The sequence below is a fragment of the Microcaecilia unicolor genome, chromosome 8 (assembly GCF_901765095.1).
Source record: "Microcaecilia unicolor chromosome 8, aMicUni1.1, whole genome shotgun sequence".
In the NCBI taxonomy this organism is placed as follows: Eukaryota; Metazoa; Chordata; class Amphibia; order Gymnophiona; family Siphonopidae; genus Microcaecilia; species Microcaecilia unicolor.
In genome coordinates this window covers 62,185,430-62,207,191 of record NC_044038.1, presented here as the reverse complement: position 1 = coordinate 62,207,191, position 21,762 = coordinate 62,185,430, and the positions used below count along the sequence as shown (strand labels likewise).

The following is a 21,762-nucleotide window of genomic DNA, read 5'->3' as shown; positions in this document are numbered from 1 at the left end:
GTATGTGTATTGCAAAAATATTTTAATGCTTTTCAATATATAATATGTAAAATATTATATATTGAAAAGCATGATGTGATGTAATGTTGAATACGAGAAAAAGATATATATACAAGGCTGTATTTGGCACGATGGGACTATAGCCCTGTGGGAGAAAGGATACACTGAATGGCTGTGGAACAGAGTGACGTTGGGATAAGAAAAGATCTTTTAAAACGTAAAGCCGAAGCTATACAAAACCTGACAATGTTAGTATATCAGGTCTCTTTTAGCAGAACAGTGAGTACTAGGTAAACACTACCAATCGATCTCTGCTGCAGAACCACGGTGTGGCGTACACAGGTCTAAAAATGTGTACACACAATCAAAAAAGGACTTACCACAATCAGAATAAAACAACTTCTACGGAAAGCAGTCTCTGTGAAGCTTCGAGAGGTTTTACACAATTATTTAAATGCCCAGAAAGCGTGCCAGAAGTAACAGGAACACTATCACGCATGCTTATGAATATAAACAAAAAACGAAAGAAAACGTAACGATGAGAGACTGTGCATCATAATACCTTAGAAATGCTAAGATATATATGCAGAGAGGTAAAAATAATATGTGCTGAGATAAACATCATGCATATTCATGACGACACGTGCATATTTCTGATGACACATCAGAAGAACCTATGTTTAAAAAAAAACATGGTAAAGTGATTATCAAAAAAAATTATTGTATATATAAATAAAACATCTCATGAAAATCTGTTAAAAAACATACATCCAAGAAAAAGGGGAATTGTGTGATTATGTGAGGGAGTTAATATTAAAAAGGATGTGTTGTGTAAACCCTCTCGATGCTTCATACACTGCTTTGACAGTCCGTAGAAGTGTGGTAAGTCCTTTTTCAATTGTGAGTACACATTTTTTGTTCCCATGGTTGGTTTTTATATAGATATATTATATTGAAAATTAAAAATATTTTTGCTATACAGATATACTATCTATTTCATATTATGTCTGCTCACTATATAATTTTATCTTATGTAAATACTTTTATTTGTATGATTTTACATTGTTTGCCCTTTATATTCTTTTTGTTGTACCTATACATGCAAGATTTTAATGGATTTTATATTATTTTTACTAACATTGTTCCATGTAAGAATTCTCACTATAAAGATAGTGTTCTCTTAAACTACACATATGCAATTTTGTCCATATGAGGTTTTATCATGTACATATGCATGTTTACATCTGTTTTTATATAACATTCTTTATTACCTTTGTGTGTTTAGCTATATTTGTAGTTTAGGTTTTTTTATTTATATGTATTTTTGTAGACTCCTGAGGCAGGTGCTTTGGCGCCAAAACATCAGCTGTGCTGATTCACCTTTGATGTTATCCAATAAAGCTATCATCCATACGTTTCCTTCACTGATTGGAAAGAGCCCATCTTCCCTACTTCTTCTCTGCTCTACATTGGATAAATGTTATACCAGAACATCTATTTATTTTATTAGGATTTATTTACCGCCTTTCTGAAGGAATTCAAATGCTATGGAGATAAAGTTCCTAGATTAAATAAATGGCTGTATGAATAAATAGAGCTGCTGATTTCAGGAACTGATAAGAAGGAACTTATTTTAGATCTAATCCTTAGTGAAATGCAGGATGTAATGGTGTTGTGGCCACTTGAATGGTGATCATAAAATGATCAAATGTGTGCTTTTTAATCAGAGTGAAGACACTAAGGAAACAGATTGCATTAGATATAACTTTCAAGAGGGTTATTATGATAAAATGAGGAAAATGTAACAAAACAAAAAAAAAAGAGGGTTGGGGGGGGGGGGCAAAAAGAAACAACTGTCAAGGTTGAGAGTTTAAATCAGGTGTGGACATTTTTTTTGAAAATACCATCTTGGAAGCTCAGACTAGTTGTTTACCACATACTAAAAAAAAGTGGAAGGAAACCCAAATCACAACTGGCATGGTTAAAACGTGAGGTGAGGGGTATTGTGATCCAGTGTCTGGAGGCAGACGCTGAAACCTGTGGCTCTCCCATCCCAATTTTCTTGTATAATCTGCTAAAAATCCTGGTTCAGCTTAAATCTGGGTAGTGTGGTAGTGCCTAAGTGGGCATAGTAATGTATTTGGGAGGCCTCAGTGCAGCATAACCTCACAAACACAGGAAGAGAAAGATCGAGTCAAGCTGTTGGAGCCTAAGATCGTAGATCATCAAAGGAACCTCGGTGAGTTTGGCATGGGCTGCAGACATAACGGCTGAAGTGATGGCGGCAGTAGAGCAAGCCCTAGAGAAGAGGCTGCAGCCCATAGAAATTAAATTGAGAGTCTGTGGAGAAATAATCAGACACTCTAAGCAGGGATTTTGTGGCCTGTTGGGAAAGGACTGGGGAACTGGAAAACTAAGTGTAGGCCATGGAGGCACACAGGTTACAATGCAGACTAACGCTTCTGGAGGACAGGATTGAGGACCTTGAGAATCACTAGAAGCGTAATAATTTGCAGTTTATAGGCATCCCAGAGAACATTAAAGGAGTTGGGTGGCTTTCTGGATGCTTTCTGCAACAATCGCTTCAATTAAGCAACAACATGGGGCCTTTGCACATTGAACACATACATAACGTGGTCAGAAGCAGAACAACAACAATAGATCCCATGTTGTGATTTGTAGGGTCCTCAAATATGCTTATAAAAATGCAGTTCTGCAATTGCGCTCATGGAAACACTTATGAGGCACACAAAAAATGCTCAGCTTTCAAGATTATTCCACGAAAGTTGCTACATAGTGCAGACCCTTTGCCCCAATCTGGTCCAACATATTGCACAAACAGATCTGTTTTGCCCTGTTACTGCGTTTGTGAGGGTTTCCCATGATGGTAAGACCACTGTTGGATACAATTAAGGAAGCTCAAGACTTCATCTCCAATCTTGGACATTCCAGAGCTTCAGAGTACAGGAACTTGATGTGTAACAAAGGCATTGGCCTTTTTTCTTTTTGTATTCTGAATTTTCAGGAAAGAGATTTAAGGAAAGATGTATTAAGCTGGATAGGCTTTTTTTTTATCACCAGCTGGCTTAATTAGTAGTAGACTAGGTATGACAGCATAATATTTTTTCTTTTTTTTTTTCTTTCTGTTCCTTTTATCATGGATGGATCAAAGTTGCTGTACATCAAGCAAAACAGTTACAGTATATTTGCTAATGAGGGGTTCAGTACCCTCATATAGATCACCAATATTTTTAGTGAATTAACACGTAAGTACTGAACATAACAGGTCGCCCATCAAAATGGAAAATTGCATTTTAGTCTGGAGACCTCCCTTAGTCTGCCATCGTCACATTTGAAATCTGAAATTTAGACATGTTGACCTTGAACCCAGAGACTGCTCCATAATCCTGGAAAGAGTGAGCCACCTGAATGAGGGAGTGCTCAGGAGCAGATAGTCAAAAGCATATCTGCAAAAAGCATTGTTTTGTAATGCATTCCCTGTATCTCTGGATTAGATCTAAATTATTGGGCCAGTGGTTCTATAAATAAGGCAAACTAAAGTGGGAAGAATGTGCACCCCTGGTGAGTCCCTCTATACAACTGAAAAGATGTTGAATAGGCTCCATTAATTTCTAAACAGGCCAGTGGTTACATATACAACAGCTACACCCACTCTAGCATCCCGTAATTCCAATCTTTTGGAGCAGCTCAAACATAAAGGGCCATCGCACCCTGTTGAATGCTTTTTCCATGTCAAGAGAGCAAAATTGCTGGCACCACATCATGTTTAACCAGCTGAATGATGCGGAGGGTATAACGTATGCTGTCAAAAGTTTGCCTACCTGCTGTGAAGCCCGCCTGATCGTCATTCACTAATGGGCCAATGATCAAAGGCAAACGCAGGCGCTAGAGGCCATTAGCACCAGACTAGCGCCTGCATTTACCTACGCCCTATGATCAGAACCAGTGAGTGCTTACCAATTTCTATTCTCTCTCTCTCTCCATAGGTCTGCATCCAGGGCCGAAAGATCAGCTCGCATCAGTTTAAAGTCCTTTATTTCTTTCATCCAGGAGTGAACTTCCAGCATTGGGTCCGGTATCTAGCTGATCTTTTTGAGGGAGCCATGTAAGCCTTGATCCATCTGTTCCTCTTGGTCTGTGGCATGGCTCCCATGTCAGCCATGCTTCCCTCCACGAGGCCTGCCCCCACAGCCTGCCAGAAAGCAAATGTTTTTCAAATTCACTTCCTTCTGATGGGCACAAGTCATTTTATTCAGTTGCTCACTGCCTCAGCTCTTAGCCTGCTCCAAATTGGACTGCTGTTATCCCAGGATGGGTGAGATACACGTAGACTTGAGTTTTAGAATGTGCCGAGCTTCTCTCTCAAGTGGCCTTTTGTCTTGATGATGTCACTTCCTCCTCTTTGGTGGTCTATGTCACCATTTGTCTGAGCAGAGCACTTTGAAAGGCATCCACAAGCTCTCTACTACTTTCTGATTCTGCAGATTTGACATTCCAGTCTGCATACGGCAGGTTGAAATCTCCCAGCTACAGTGCCTCCCCTTTTATTCCCAGCCTTTGGATATCTGTAACTAGATCTTTGTTTAGATTTTTTATTTGTGTTTTAGGTCTGGAGATGACACCCGTGTTAATGGAAGTTTCTTCTACTTTCTCCAGGATGATTCCTGTCGCTTCCTCCTTTTCCCAGTTGCCTTGCATTTCAGTTGCTTTTATACAGTGCTACGCCACCTTCCCAGCCATCTCTTTCCTTCCTAATGAGATGATATAGCCTTTTATGGTTATGTCCCATTCATGGGAGTCATTGAACCATGTTTCTATGATAGCAACAAATTCTAAGTCTGCCTCTAAGATCAGGGCTTGCAGATCCTGCACTTTGTTGTTTAGACTGTGAGCATTTATGCTCATTCCTTTCCAGCTATATTTTATTGACTGATTCACCTTTTGCATAGCTTTTTGCCTAGTCTCCCCTTCCACTTTGTTGCTGATAGACAATTTGCTAAGATGGCTTATTTTATGTCTCTCACTTCTGTCCCCATCTACTAGTTTAAACCCATGGAAAATAATGCTTGATTGACTCACTGAGAGTCCTCATTCCTTCCACAGAGAGATGTAATCTATCATTACAGAATAGCCTTTTATTTCTCCATGTATTGCCTCATCCTCCAGTGTATCTAAAACCTTCTTGACATCAAATTTTGAGCCCCATATTGAAGTCTTTTCTGTATTATGTAATTATTTATTTATTTATCACATTTATACCCCGCATTTTCCCACATGTTTGCAGGCTCAGTGTAGCTTACAATATACCGAAAAGGCTATCGCTGGTCCAGTAGTTATACAAATACAATAAATTGTGGTCGATAGGATAGAAGGAACAGGGTATAAGGGAAAAAGGGTAAAGGTAAGAGAGTCCAAAATGGTCCATATATATATGCTGTTTTGAAGGACTTTAGGTTTTATGTTAGATCCTGGGGGTAGCCCTTCTGGAATAGGCTGGTCTTGAGTAATTTCCTGAAGTTGAGATGGTTTTGAGTAGTTTTGACAGCTTTTGGCAAGGCATTCCTTAATTGGGTGCTGATAAAGGAAAAGGATGAAGCATAAGTGGATTTATATTTGAGGCCGTTACAGGTAGGGTAATGGAGATTTAGGAATGAACGGGATGTGCATGAAGTATTCCTGGCTGGAAGATTGATTAGAGTGTTCGTGTATCCTGGGGCTTCTCCATAAAGAATTTTGTGGACTGGGGTGCAGATTTGTGGTTAGGGTGGTGGACTCTGGTCCTGGGGAACTGAGGAACTGAGTTTGATTCCCAATTCAGGCACACGCAGCTCCTTGTGACTCTGGGCAAGTCACTTAACCCTCCATTGCCTCAGGTACAAATAAGTACCTGTATATATTATGTAAGCCGCATTGAGCCTGCCATGAGTGGGAAAGCGCGGGGTACAAATGTAATAAAAAATAAAATTTTGAAGTTAATTCGTTCCTTTTTTGGGAGCCAGTACAATTTCTCTCGAAGGGGCTTGTCACTTTCAATCTTTTTTTTTCTCCCCTTCCATAGGCAGGTAGCACTTCAGAAAAAGCTACAGTCCATACCAAAGTCTTTATCTCCTCCCCAACCTTCCAAAAAGCTCTGTGCTACATGTGTGCTATTTCTGGCCAGATAATTTGTCTTCAGGTGGATAACTGCATCAACTTTAGAATCTTCTTTCTCTTCCCTGATCATATTCAGTATTTGATTTGTATTTGTGCTTGCCAAGGATCCCAAATGGCATTTTACTTTGCTGATACCTATGTATTGTGTTCTAGGTTAATGCCTCTGATAAGAGTCCCCTGCTAGCAAGATTTTAGTGTTTTGGATTGAGTTAACTTGAGAATCATTATGCTCCAGTGCTGGAAAAGAGTTTTGCATCAACAACTGGGCAAGTGAATTCCTCTTTGTCACGGGTCATAATCCATCTGAACCTACTGTAGTCCTTTTATTTTTGGGTTGTTTTAATCTCTGTGGCAGTCAGGGTGAACGTTGTGTGAGAACACCTGCAAGGTAAGAATTGGGTTTTCATTGGTGATTTGTTTTCATTTCTCAGGCTTCAGTAACAGTTTTACTTTTGCATTTTGGCTTTGAAATAGTTTTGGGTTCCTTGGTTGGAGTAGAGTGGTGTTTGCCATTATGAGGCTGGTATGGTTCATGCATTTGGTATACCAGCTTTCTGTGGTGCATCTATACATAGGTACAGGTATTATGTAGCCCTATTAAGTTTAAATCCTTGCTGCACTGCATTGGTTTCTAATTGAGTTCCCCTGTCTAAAGCCTGATTTTATTATTTTTATATGGCTGAGACTACTACTAGTTGATCCTAGGATAGGTGATGTTCTCTTGGTGTAATATTTTGGTTTTTGGGGGGGAGGTAATTCTTTTGCCATTTTAAAGCAAACTGCTTGAGTTTTGTTTTTGTTTTTTTAGAATATTTTTTTCTGTTAAATAAAATTCCCTTTGCCAATGCTTTGCTCTTAAGTTCTATTCTTTCACAGCATACCTTTTAGATTTAAAATTGACCCTGTGTGTATGTATGCTTGTCATTATACCTTATAAGATAAATTATCTTTTTTTTATTTTTTTTTTGAGCACTGTTTAGAACTCTTGTTTGTTTTTTTTCTGTATATTTTTAAATGGCAATTTTAAATTCATATGATTTTTCTGTATGTTAAGATGTTTTGTCTTTGTTTCCCTAGTCTAGGTGGCCCTATTTTATTTTGACCTCCCGGTTTATATAAATCTGATTGTTCTAATGCAGGCGTTGATTGCCAAAACATGTTGGGCGAAATATTTGAGTTTTTCTAGGCTTATGTATAGTGTACCACTGGGTATATATGGAATAAAAGTTTTAATTTTAACCAGCCTTGCATTCTCTATTTGCTATTCCTTTGTACTTTGTATTAAGAATTTTTTTTGTCAAGAAAATTCATTCACTGGGTGTAATACTTTATAATGGGTTAACAATGTGTGCTCAAGTAAGGAAAACAATTAGTATCATTTTCTTGTGACTAAGATTGATGAGACGATTGAAAGACAATTTAACACCTGAAAACTTTAGAACGGTAATCCAGAGTACTGTAATACTGTATCTGTATTACTGTAACAGTTTTTAGGATTGCCAAAAAAGATTTTGAAATCTCTTCAAATCACTGAGTGCAGTCGCATGTATTATTTCTCGTCTTTCTAGATGTGATCCTATTTCCCTTACACTTATGCATTTGCATTGGCTACCAGTAGAGTATCGAATCCAGTATAAAATATTGTTACTTGTGTTCAAGGTTTTGATTAATGCTATCTTGCCACTTATCACTGCCAGTTTGCATATTCATCAGCCTTCTCGAGGATGTTCCTTCTTTTTGAATAATTAGTTTGGAAGAATATCATTCAATGATTTTTTTTGTATTAGGACCAAAATTGTGGAATGAATTTGCCATCTCAGATTCGTGCAATATGACCAATACATTTTAAAGAAGATGTTGAAAACAATTCTGTTTCAGTGAGCATTTGGATGTGATTTTGTTGATGAGTGACGATATGTCTTTAGAGTATTTATTCAATAAGTTCTGTTTTATGTTTTAGTACTGAAAATAGTATGATGTTTTATGCTGTATTCATTTTAAATTATATATTTATTTTGTAATCCGCTCAGAATTTCTGATATGACGAAATATAAGACTTTTACAGTAAACCGTACCCTGTCAATTAAATGGTTCTATTATGTATTGTGTTGACATTGTAAATAGTGTACTATGCTAATATTTTTACTGCTGTAATTGTCTATTACTCATGTTTGATTTATTCTTACTGTACACTACCTTGAGTGAATTCCTTCAAAAAGGTGGTAAATAAATCCTAATAAATAAATAGCTGGGTTACCTTTCTTTTTTGTATTGAAGGAGCCAGCCAAACTATTGAAGTTAATAAGAGGCTGGGGAGGGAGAGAGAAAAGAATTGCAAGAGGGAGGGGGAAAGAATAGGAAGGATAGAAGACCTGGATTTTCGTAAGTCAATTTATTTGGCCTTACTCACTTTGGTGGTGTATGCTTTACAGCACTTGGATCACATTTCTGCAGTTTTGTCTGCCATGCATTAGCTCCCTATCATGTAGGAGCAAAGCTTTGACATCAGTTCAAAAAGCTTTACGTGGTGGTTTCCCACAGTCAATTTAGTACTGTGCTGAAAATCTGCAGGCCCTCATATGTTATGGTCACATGGGCAGAATCTATTAGATATTTCTTCAGATTATTTGATACAGTTCACAGAAACCCAGATTTTGGCTGGCTCAGCAATATGGAATTCTCTACTGAGTGAATTGAGAAAGGAGACTAATCATCTTGTGTCTAGGAAGATGTTGAATGCTGCCTTCTGTAGTCAGATGTTTGTAAATGGTGTTTCTTTTAGTTGAAATATTGAATGTTGATCATTAGTACAAATATACCTCATAATACAAGTAGGTCTTCATGAAAAACAATTGCTCATTTGTATTCAATGAGCTGAATATTAAGAAATGACTTATGTTTGGTGCTTGGCTGAACATATAAATGCTTCTTCCCCCCCAATCAACTCGTAATTGTATAAAATTGTGTACTCAATTTTCCGACTCGTGTACCACACAAGTGGTAGAATAAGGTCAGTTGCATGTGTAACCCCTAAGGGGTTAAAAATAAAAGCTTACCTGGGAATTGGGAGGCAAGTTGTGAAGCTGAACAGAGGTGTAGTTGTGGTCTCTGTTCAGCTGGGGGGAAAAATCCATTTAGAAACTGATAAAATGGATTTTGTGAGCTGCTTGTGTGCTGAGAGTGTGTTTTAGATTAATTAGTGATTAAGTTTTAAAAGCCCCATGTGGTTTTATGGCTTCAGAGTGGTGACTGAAGCTGAGTGCTAAGGTGGAAGTTTTGACTTTAAAATAAGTTAATAAGTCAAACTAGCAATACCCGTTGGATAACCTGGAAGGGCTTGTTCCTTAAATAATCCGTCACACCAGGTGCAGAGGACTGTGCTGTAAAAGGGGCTTTGGGAAAGATATAAAAGTGACAAACCCTACATATTCTAAAATAAATTACTTTGGAAATTACTTCTGGTCACGATGGATGTAGAATCACTATACAGCAACATTCCACATGCGGATGGCATAGCTGCATGTGGAAGACTCCTAAAAAAATCCACACTGGACCATCAATACTCACCAGAAACTATTACAAAATTAATCAAATTTATTTTAACTCACAACTACTTCCGCTTTAACAATGATATCTATCTACAAATAGTGGGCACTGCAATGGGCACCAGGACAGCACCCCAATATGCCAACCTTTTTATGGCTGAGCTGGAAGAGACATTTCTGAATACATACCAGACCAAACCTCTAAAATACTACCGGTACATCGATGACATTTTTATGATTTGGACGGAGGGGGAAGAAACTCTGAAACAATTTTACTATTCCTTCAATACATACCATCCTACAATCAGATTCAAAATTGACTACTCCCCAGAAAAAGTCAATTTTTTGGACACCACAGTCTCAATCAGTGATGGCTGTATACAAACATCTATATACAAGAAACCCACAGACAGATGCAGCTACCTCCACAACTCCAGCTTCCACCCTTCACATACAAAAAGATCCATTATTTACAGCCAAGCCACAAGATACCACCGTATCTGCTCGGACCCAGAGGATAGAGACAGACACCTTGAAACCCTGACTTCATCCTTCAAACAGGCTACAACCCCAAAATAATCTCCAAGAATATTGCCTCCTCCCTCAAAACACCCAGGGAAAATCTGCTACAGTACAAAGAAAAAAAAAAGCCACAGACAGAATTCCCCTTGTAGTGACATACAACCCAGAGCTGGAGAAACTGAGGAAAATCATAAGAGACCTACAGCCCTTACTCCAGGAGGATGAATTACTGGAAGAGATATTCCCATCCCCACCAGTGCTGGCCTTCCGACAGCCACCAAACCTAAAACACAATTTGATCAGAAGTAAACTCCCAACACAGACTGAAAAAGAAAAGGGCACGTTTCCCTGTAACACATCTAGCTGCAAGCTATGCTAAAACATTTCACAAGACCCCACAGTTATTCACAAGGGAAAAATAGTCAACATAAAGGACTATTTTACATGCTCATCTTCCAACGCGGTATATATCATTCAGTGTAAAAAATGTAACAAAGGATGCTATATTGGAAAAACAGGGCAGATGCTTAAGACAAGATTCAATCTGCACAGACATCACATGAAAATAGCTGGTGCCAGTCAAGCCCCCACCCCTGTGGGCCAACACTTTACAAGACCAGAACACTGCACCAGTGATTTCACAGTAAGAATACTGAAAGGTAATTTTAAAACAATACAGGAACTTAAGACCTTTGAAATAAGAATGATTGAATATTTTAACACCCAACAGACAGGACTTAACAAGGATCTGGGTTTTCTAACCCATTATAAACCATAAAGTTGTATTTCTCTGTTTATTTCTCTGTTTATTACCCTCCTCTCACCTACCAACACCCATCCTGTTAGAATATCAATGAAATGCTTTGATGTCCCCATGCATACCCTCCCACTCTGTCAGACTGTCAAAGTAATGCTTTGATGTTTCTCTTATATATACTATCTGCTACCACATTTGCTTATTTCCGATCTGAGGAAAAAGGGCAACCTTCGAAAGCTAATCAAGAAATGTATTAAGTTATGTCCAATTAAAAAGATATCATCTTATTTTCTTTTCCATGTTTTGTTTGATTTCTATTGATAACCTTTGGAAAGAGAAAAATTATATTGCTTAAAAGTTTCAGCGCATACAGAACAGCTGCAAGAAGTTCTGGAGCAGAGGACCTTAATGTCTCTGAAGCTGTTTAGTAGTCTTATTAGTGGTATTATACTGAGATATTTTAAGATTCTGGGGAATATTATTGGACGGGAGGGATTAGATTAGGGTCAAACAATTATATATTTATTTTATTGGGGAAGCTAGTTAGGGAAATAATTTAAAGATCATTTAAAAAGGGTAATTGCTCTATGGAATGAGGTAGGGTTTAGGGTTTTTTTAAATTAATTTTTAAAGCTCAGGATAGTAGGTATACTGGACCTTCTCCTGATTCCTGAGGTTGTTCGTGGAAAGGTACCCAACGATACAAGAAAGCCAAAGAGTTAAACAAGTAAGCTTAAAGACCAGCAAAGTTAAGCCAAAAATGAAAAGGGGAAGAGACTGAGAGAATCAAACCGAGTAAATAAAAAAAAGAAAAAAAAACATCAGAGCGATGTTAGAAAAGAGAGAGAAACCACTAAGCATTCTCTAAGACTGAATATTATCTGAGACAGCAATGTGCACACATCTGCAGGGTTGTTAAGCTAAAATTCAATTGCTTTACAGATGCTTATACTTATCTGATTTGAGCTGTTGAAGGCATCAATCTTTAGGAGTTGAAAACCTGTTAACCAAAAATACATTAATTAATTTGGGTGTGTTATGAAAAGTACTTGAATCTGAAAATAAATCTAACAAAATTATTTGATTTTATACTCATTCCAGTCCTTTGTTTTCTTGAATTGCTTATTTTCTTTATATAGATTTATTTATTTGTAGCATTTATATCCCACATTTTCCCACCAATTTGCAGGCTCAATGTGGCTTACATTTGCCGTAATGGCGGTTGTCATTTCCGGGTAACAGAATTACAAAGGCATTGCATTAAGGTGCATACATACATGGAAAAGAAGAATACGTTATAGTATTGTATATTGGTTCTTGAGCGATAGATCGGAATTGTAACATACATTAGGTCAACTATAAAAAGACTATAATCGACATAAGGATTAAATTGGTGGTGCTTGCTCATTTATATCAAAGCGGTTAATCAGTCATGATAGGAGTTCGGTGTTTCTAGTTCATGTGCAGTCTTATTATTTAGTATTGAAGGCGAATGTTATTGGTATGCCTTCTTGAACAGATCAGTTTTCACTAACCTTCGGAAGATAGTTAGGTTTTGCGTTGTTTTTATGGCCTTCGGTAATGCGTTCCATAGTTGCGTGCAGTTGTAGGAGATTAAATTTCCCCTTCTATTTTAGAAATAGATTGGCGAGGCTAGTTTAATGTCTGTACTTCACCTCTGTCCGCTTAACGAGGGTTTACCTGAGGTATCTTACAGGGTATGGTAGAGTAAACAATCGTTCTAAGAGGTGAGGTCACAGTTACACATGCATAAATTCAATAATTGGCAAAAGCTAATAACTGCCCTTGGGTGCTATTCTATAAATTACATTCTCAAATTCCAGAGCGTACAACTTCAAGGAGAGGCGTGCACCTGGGACAGGTATGGGTGGGTCAGGTGCATATCAGACACTTATGCGCACAGGTTATAGAATGCTATCATGTACACACCTAACTCCCTAAAATTTACACCAGCTATTGAGCTGGCGTAAGTGTTTGTGCCTATGTAAATGTGTAAATGCAGACTTTGTTGTGTGCCCAACTGCTGTATAGAATTTGCGCTTAGTACACAACATTCTAGTGCCTAAATTTTGACGACCTTTTGGAATTTAACCTATATGCTTTAACGTCACATGATGCAGAACTTGGGAGAAGCTCCTCTGACTCTGCATAGGACCTCTCTGTGACTGTTAGGATACTGTCCTCAGAAAAGAACCACATAGAAGTGTAACACTTTCATGAGAAATATTCTGAAATCACAGTGGAGAAATAGTAGTTATGGGTAGCTGTTGTTTTGCACATACCTTTGAAGGAACCAGATTTATTTTTATAGGTTTATAATCTGCCTACACCTAGGCAGAGTACAAAAGAAAACACTCAAAAAATTTGTAGAAACATAAACAAAAACATTTAAAACTACAAAAAAAAAGGTACGCTACTGCACTCCTAGAATTGGTACTTGTTACTGTATATTTTACAGTTAAATTTGTCTTTTATGTATAGGATTACTTTGAAATTGTGAAATATCCTATGGACCTTTCTACTATAAAACGAAAACTAGACACTGGGCAATACCAAGAGCCCTGGCAGTATGTGGAGGATGTTTGGCTGATGTTCAACAATGCCTGGCTTTATAACCGCAAAACATCTCGAGTCTATAAATACTGTACTAAGCTTGCAGAAGTCTTTGAGCAAGAGATTGATCCTGTTATGCAGTCCCTTGGGTATTGCTGTGGACGTAAGGTAAGATTAAAACTGCGACGACAGAAACCATTTCTAAGGGCCATAACATTTTATGGATGCTCCATGAAATTGTTTTTTTTAGCATTTAACTACCTATGAGCATGATAAACTTACTAAATGTTTTGTTATATGAATGCATGAAACAGTGGAACATAGTTGAGAGGGATCCAAGTTGATGTCCTTTTCACTTTTGGGAGTTCAAGGGGTTTTTTTTTGGACTAATCTCTAGATGGAACATTCTGTAACAGTATTGCCTAACATATGAGATGAAAGGGTATAATTACAGATCAACAAAACCAGCATTTTAAGTGGTTTTGTTCAGATTTGTTGAACTTGGTTTTAACACAGGGAAAAGCTACATTACTACTTCTAATGATTTATTTATTTATTATCTCATTTATACCCCACATTTTCCCAACTGTGTCAGGCCCAATGTGGCTTACATCACACTGCAAAGGTGGACGCCAATGCAGTAAATTAAGCTAATGCATCAGGAAAGGATGGGGAAGAAACGAAAGGAACAGGGAAATCAGGGGAGAGATGGGGAAGGGTGGATGTGTCCAAAATTGTCATTATATTGTTATGAATCAGGTAGTGGAGACACATGAGTCCTTGGGGTAAGCTTTTCCAAATAACAAAGTCTTTAGAGATTTTCTGAAATTTAGATGGTTGTGAATGGTTTTTATAGCTTTTGGCAAGGAATTCCATAATTGTGAGCTGATGAAGGAGAAGGATGAAGCATATTGAATATTTTAGTTAAGATGAGGAAAAAATGGATAGAAAATTGCCTTCTGTTGCCTTGTGGACAACATATCCTTTCAACAGGTAGCCCTAGTGTCCTGATAGATGAATGTGTCTTCTGCTGAGTGTTAGTTACAAACAAGCGTAGCGATTTGTCTATAAACTGTCATGATAATCAAGCAGTTCATCAGATGTATCAATCTCTTAGGAGATAAACAGTAATTGGCTTATTCAGAACAGCAGTTTTGAGAGAGTATCAGGGTGGTGCTTCTGAGATGTATGTACCTGTAAACTAAGAAATTTCTTTTTTGAAAGCTATCACTCAAATAAGGAGTGATCTTCACTGACTGAAAATGTAGATGTGCTTGTTTAATGAACTTAATGGTTTCTTTTAAAATTTCCATTATGTCTTACATGTTGATCTGTGAGTGATTTAAGCAAAAGGTTTGAAAGTTTGTACTTGAAGGGGGTATAGATTGTGGCATCTTTTTGAGAACTATTGCTTGTATAGAGTGGAATAATTGGTGAAGCTTGAAGAATGAAATTGTGATGAAATATGTTCACCATTAGTTTCCAGATTTCAATAAAATAGTAATCATGTTTGTCAAAACCTGGTTACATAAAAATAAAGGTCAACAAACTGTAGGTGATGTTCTTATGTTGTACAAGATTAATACATTTGGAGGAGCATTTTGAAGGACTGGGCGGCATCTATTTACATGTGTAAACAGTTTGCCGGTGTAAATGGACAAGCACATATAGTGATTGTAGAAAACCTGCTACATACAAGTGTATGTCCACATCACATACAGATTTCGGGAGTGTGTGATGTGAGTAGACCTTTGAAATGTATTTCCATGTTCAAAGAAATTCCACTTCAGCATTTAATTTGATGAATTATGGATAATTGTGAGCAGTGTATCTGAATGTAACTCACCTTGAGCTACTACAGAAAAGGTGTGAGTAAAATTCAAGTAATGTAAAAAATAAAATCCAAACTGCATGTTTGGACCTGCGGTTTTGAGAACTGAGTGAGGGGACAGTTTTGCTTATCCATTTGGCATGAAAATAAGCCACACATTTGAGGATTACAACTTGGCTACTTAATTGGCTCCTTTTCTACGGTTAGTTCTAAAATGTGGCTTTAATGCATGTATTTGGCATTTGCCTGCAAACAAATATCCCCTGTCGTACTTCACGTTCTTATACATATTTTACAAAAGGCTCCACATTCAGTAAGCCTTTTATAAAATACTCGGGAAATTTTGGAACATCCCAACTTGATGTCCCTTTTATGACGTAAGCATTTTATGCAAAATGGGGCTTTTTTTGACCAGTTTTCAAGAGCATAATACAGCATGATAGTATCACCTTAGACTTGTTTGGCCTTTATTGTGGTTTTTAAAAATAAACTTATATGAACCAAGAAATAATTTTTAGTTTTAACTGCTATTATTTTCTAATTAAAGATGCTACAATCAGATTCCAGTAGCAAGAAATGTGAAATTTTCTGAATAAACAAAATTAGAATTTCTTTCTGAAATCTTACTAAACAGAATTAACCCATAAAACAATATTGTATTAAATGTCTCATGATGGATTGGCTTAGAAATTCAGTTGTGGATTGCAAATTTTTTGATCACTTATTCAGAATAAAGCTGCATCTGATAATTAGAATAAATACTACATTTTTCTAATCCTTATTCTGTTTTATAGGTTGAGTTTTCTCCACAGACGTTGTGCTGCTATGGTAAGCAACTATGCACAATCCCTCGTGATGCTGCCTACTACAGTTACCAAAATAGGTATGTTCTGATTAGCATATTTATATTAACCACAAGAAGTGAGAGGTGGAGCAGGGATTGAACTGAATAAAAAAACAGTGATCATTTAAAAAAAAAAACCCAAATCTGGTATATACATCCGTTACTTGAGGCCCCTACTGTCTGTTTTGACATCCTCTTCCCTCTTATCCATCTGACCATATCTATTTTTCTCTTTTGCCACTGCTTCAGCTTATGTTTTCAACACGTTCATGAACCACTGCATAGTTCCTTCTCTGATCTGTCTGCAGCACACAGTTGACTGATATTATGAGAGACCACAAGTATTGCCATCATGGCCTCATAATGATAGAGCAGATTTGAAGGCCAGAAGAATTTTTAGAGGAATCTACTTGCTTTTACTGGCACCCACTCTGTCCCTCATCCTTATTCTCACCTTATCTAAAAAGCTTTGTCCTCCAAATTTCTCATTGCCCCTTCATATTCCCTGGTCTGCCTCTTCCTGTCTTTCCTCTTTTTCTTTCATCCCTTCAGCAGCAGAGGTCTTGAGGCTTTAGATGGGTGATGAAGTGGCCCTTATTAGACTGCAGTGCTCCTCCTTTTGCTGAGGTTGAAGAGTGATGGAGAAGAGTGAGATGATGAGCTCTAACTATAAGGCAACATCGATCTATAGTAAACTGAAAATCAATCTCTTGGTTCCACCTTTCCTTCACAACTTCATCCAAACAACTTTTTATAGCTTTAACAAAAAATAACCTTTTAAAATACCATTTGGTGCATTTAATATTTAGCATATTTAACCTCAAAATGTTTCAGAACTAAAAGCCTGATTTCAATCTCTAGAGTTCCAGTTTGTCACTGGTAGTGTTGTAGTAATTCCATAAAATAGTGATTTCGTAGAAAGATTGGTGACACAATTCAGATGTGAATTGGCACTTACCAAGTTATATAGTTGAGATCTGATAGAAATTACTAAGTGAACACTGTCAGGTTTTAACTATGCTGCTGATGATGACTGAACCTTTTGAGTGGATCTAGACTTGCTTGATTGATGCGCCACCTTCTCTGGCAGGAATGTTTATGAAAGATTTGCACAACTTAAGGGAACACTGGCCCTGCACATGCTCAGAAAATCCTTCTAGGAAAGGCTACCAGTACAAGAATCAGATCAGCAAAGGAGGGAAAACAAGTGGCAAGTGCATAAATACAATGGAAAATACAAAGGGTTACTCCAAGAAATATTGGTTGATCAAAATCAGATACATGAATGGTAAGGAGAGGTGAAATGAAACCTAAGGATAAGTGGTTGATAATTGTAGTCAATGGCACTAATTTATGAATGAGATGGTTCACAGCAAGCACAAAAAAAACTGATATAATAGATATTGTGAGAAAGAGCTGGAAAATGTTGCTTATGTCGTAGGTGGCTGCAGAGTTCCAATGGCAGAATATTACACAGAAAGGCACATCTCATCCATTGGAAACTGTAATTGTTGCAGGAATTGAGATAGGAATTTGTGATACTTCAGGAGTCAGACAGCACACACCAGTATGAGAGAGAAATCTTCTTTATTTGCCAGCAAACAAAGCAGGACATCAGTTCTAGCTCTCTTCTCTTCTTATGCTGTCTTCTCCTTCTTCTGTCTGTTCCTTCTGTCCTTCTCTTTCTTCTGAGCTCCTTCTTACGTAAACTGCTTCTGCTCCCACTTAAATAGGGTCCTAAGCCCTCCTCCTAGCCTAGCCCCCTTTACTCCCAATTGGTTAAGAAACTGATTGGCTACCTTGCCTCAACCAATCATTACTTTTGAAATATCAGTTACATAGGTTCCAGACATCCTAGACTGACCTGTGACCTGGGGCCCCTCATGCCAGACATTTGGTCTCCAGTCTCTTACATTTCTCATTATGATTGATGTCTCATCTATAGCTTAAACTGGATTCCCTTAGAGACTAAGAGGCCCCATCTAACATTGGTTATTCTCATATTCCTAATCAGCTTCATACTACCTACTAACTAAACTCTGGCATTCATTAAAGAGGTCAAAAGTCAGTCTTACTTAATAGCATACATATCAGGCTATTACTTTCAAGATCATTTCTACATTTTACCTATAATTAATCAAGGAGAAGAGAGCTGACTAATTCTGACCTCGTTCACCTTTCAGCTTCCTTCACAAAACTAGCTAAGACCACAGAAAACTCAAAACATATGTTGGCCTCTCCACAACAGACAAAGAGTAACATTAGATTTAAAAAGGTATTCTACATTTAACTACACAGAGTAAACATATTCTAAAATAAGCATTCTTATAAGACATATCTAAACATCAGGAATACCTAGAATTATTTAGAATCTAACTATTTCCTTATAACAAAATCTACATATCAAGAACTTCTGAAATAGTATTTCAGCCTTTTAAACTTCAGCATGTCTGGCTCATTCCTTTGTTCATTCATAATAGTTTACAGCTGTGCCAGCATTTAGCAATCCATCCCTCACAAGGGTCTTTCTGACCTTTCTGACCCAGCCCGGCAAGACTTTCAAATAATATGAACCATCTGGCATTCCTTCATTCTGCTTGCAAAATAAAAGCTAGAATTCAAACACCACTTTTAAACCCCAGATTTTAACAGAATTAACCCTTAATATGATTTCTTATATATATAATTATGCCATGGCTGCCTCATTCCCCCCTTTGAGACTAAAATCAGCTTATGCAGAGATAAGTCTCACAACTCAAACTCTGGAGATTATAGTGATCCTAATTAGGAATAGACTTGTGAATCACCATTACCCTACTTGTTAAGGTCCGACGGCATACTGCCGAAGCACATGAGGCCAGGAAACAAAACAACAACCCTGCTAAAACTAAGACTATTAGGGAAATGAACAAGGGGCGTATCCAGGAGGTCAATGACCACCACCAGGAGGTAAGGTCTAATCCTCCTCGGTAATCTTCCACATTAAGACTGGCCAACTGTAGGACTTTATCCATAGCATGCCTAACTACATGCGTCCTATTTATGACAATAGTACAGCACTCTGAAGAATTTAACACTGTGCAGAGACCACCCTGGGCTGCAAAGAGATAGTCAAGGCCCATACGGTTATATCTAGAAACTATACTTAATTCATTAATTTGATCCTGCAATGCATTGACTACCACGTTCAGCTCATGAACTAAAACATGGAGTAGGGATTGAAGTCTCCGGGTAGCCATACCTAGTTCAGTAATACCCGCTACCGGGCCTCCAATTGGAATCCAGGCCGTGGCAGAAAGGGCTACAAGTCTCTTTTTAGTCAGAGGATAAGTAGAATTAATATACTGGAGGGCTAATTCAATCGCCTCATCCTCTGTGGCAACGGAGGAGGGTAAGGACAAAGCCTCTCGCTTAGAGCGGTGCGGGGATAGTGGCTTAAGAGGAATAACTTTAGGAAAATAATTCAAGGTTACCAATACACAAAAATCATATGTGGAGGGAAGAATCATGTGGAGGACATTATCACAGAGCCAGTAATGACCAAGGAGAGGGCGACGAAAGTTCCCAATAAATGTAGGCACAGGATGGAGATTAGGATGCCCATAATGCGAGCCCCTATCCCAGGGGGAACGAAGAAGAAATGGAGACTTTGTACACCATAGGTGCCAATCCCCAATTGTAACAGACCGCTCATATGATGCAACCCCTTCATACCCCGGGGACTTATGAAAGTAGAAAATAGGATGGGACACTATAGTCTTCTCAGTAGTATAGTTAGGAGCCAGGTAATCACCTTGGTCATAATCTACAGGTATGGTAGTAGGGCACATAGGAGTACCTGGAGAAACTACCCACACAGGTTCCTCCTTCTCTGGGAGAACATTAGTATAGTTACAGGGAATGGGAAGAACAGTTGAGATGCTTCTTGTTAAACAAAACACTCCAGAAGCTGGATAGGGAGACGTAAAAACTGGCCTTAGAGAAGAGTCAGAGGGGGAAGTAGCATTATAAAAGGACCACCAAGTATAATCCTGGCTCCAAGGGCCTGAACTCGAAAAGTAGGGAGGTATAAGAGCTGGGAGTTGCACAGGGACAGGTACAGCTGGGACATCTGTAGTATAAGGAGAAAATCGGGAACACACAATACAAGGGGAAGTAATCTTTGCCTGGCTAATTAGTTCCTGGACTGAGTGTAACCAAAGGTTGGAGCGAGTTGGGGTATTAGGAACAAGGAGGCAAGGAGTAGAAAACAACAAAAGCATCCAAACTACTAACATTTTCTTTCTTCCTAATCTAAAACAAATACAGCAAACTAATTAAGCAATAATATTTCAACAGTCTGTGCTAATCACAGATTACTCTCATATAGTGTTCTCAGTCTTTGAGTTCTTATACCAGTTGGGATAGACCCTCAACTGACAAGGATCAAGCTCTCAAATTCCAGGAAAGCCAGAATCCGGCAAGAAAGAGTCTCAGTATGAAGCCGAAGTTCAGCCGCTCCTGCAGTATGCAGTTGACCCTTCTTTTCAGCTAGTAGATTCTTTGGTTCGGGTCAGGCGCAACTTCAATGGCTCCGCTGGATCTCTTTCTGCTCTCCACTGTCTAGGCTCCGTCTGATCCGTGCTGGGCTCAGTCTGGTCAGCAGACTTAATTCGAGACCAATGGACCCATGGAGTTATCCCTGCGACCTTCACAGCTGCAGGGGTAGAAAGCAAAACAGTAAAAGGTCCTTTCCATCGGGGCCCCAGAGGCTGGAGCTTCCAGTCTTTCACCCAAACTCTATCCCCTGGCAGGAAGGAATGTACCTGAGCCTGGAAGGGGACAGGGTTTATTTCTCTCACATAAGACTGAAGCTCAGAAATTATCTTACCCAGGAGAGGGCTACCTGCTCCTGCACCTGGGCAGACCCTAAAATCCCTATGTCTCCCTTAATTCCCTGTAAAATGGCTGGGGGCTTCCCATACACAATTTCAAAGGGAGAGAGGGCTGTTCCTTTAGTTGGGGTGCATCGGAGGCGGAAAAGGGCTAGTGGCAATGCCTGTGGCCATTTCAATTGGGTTTCCTGACAAATCTTTGCTAGGCTATTTTTCAAGGTTCTGTTTGCCCGCTCAACCTGCCCTGAACTCTGGGGACGATAGGCACAATGCAATTTCCAGGTAATGCGCAATGCGCGGGACAGGGCCTGAAGTGTAGCTTCAACAAAGGCGGGACCATTATCTGAACCTATGGCAAGGGGCAGTCCATACCTGGGGATGACATCCCTAAGGAGAGCTCGAGCTACTTCTGTGGCTTTCTCAGTGACTGTAGGATATGCTTCCACCCACCCAGAAAAGGTACAGACCATGACTAAGAGGTATCGGAACCTACCACTCCTGGGCATTTCTGTGAAGTCTATAACTAGGGACTCAAAGGGTGTTAGTCCTCTAGACTGAACTCCTGGTGGAATACGGGGTCCCTGACGGGCATTATTCTGGGCACAGAGAGTACATCGGGCAGAGGCAGTGGCAACCAGACT

The 21,762-nt window shown here is 38.6% G+C and overlaps 1 protein-coding gene across 1 annotated transcript in view; it reads left to right on the top strand.

Moving 5' to 3' along the window:
* Positions 1-21,762, top strand: part of CREBBP (CREB binding protein) — an 846,007-nt gene that overhangs the window by 531,550 nt on the left and 292,695 nt on the right. The window contains exons 18-19 of the mRNA XM_030211575.1: positions 13,501-13,740; positions 16,198-16,286. Coding sequence (XP_030067435.1) covers positions 13,501-13,740; positions 16,198-16,286 — 329 coding nt within the window. The remainder of the gene's footprint in view (positions 1-13,500; positions 13,741-16,197; positions 16,287-21,762) is intronic.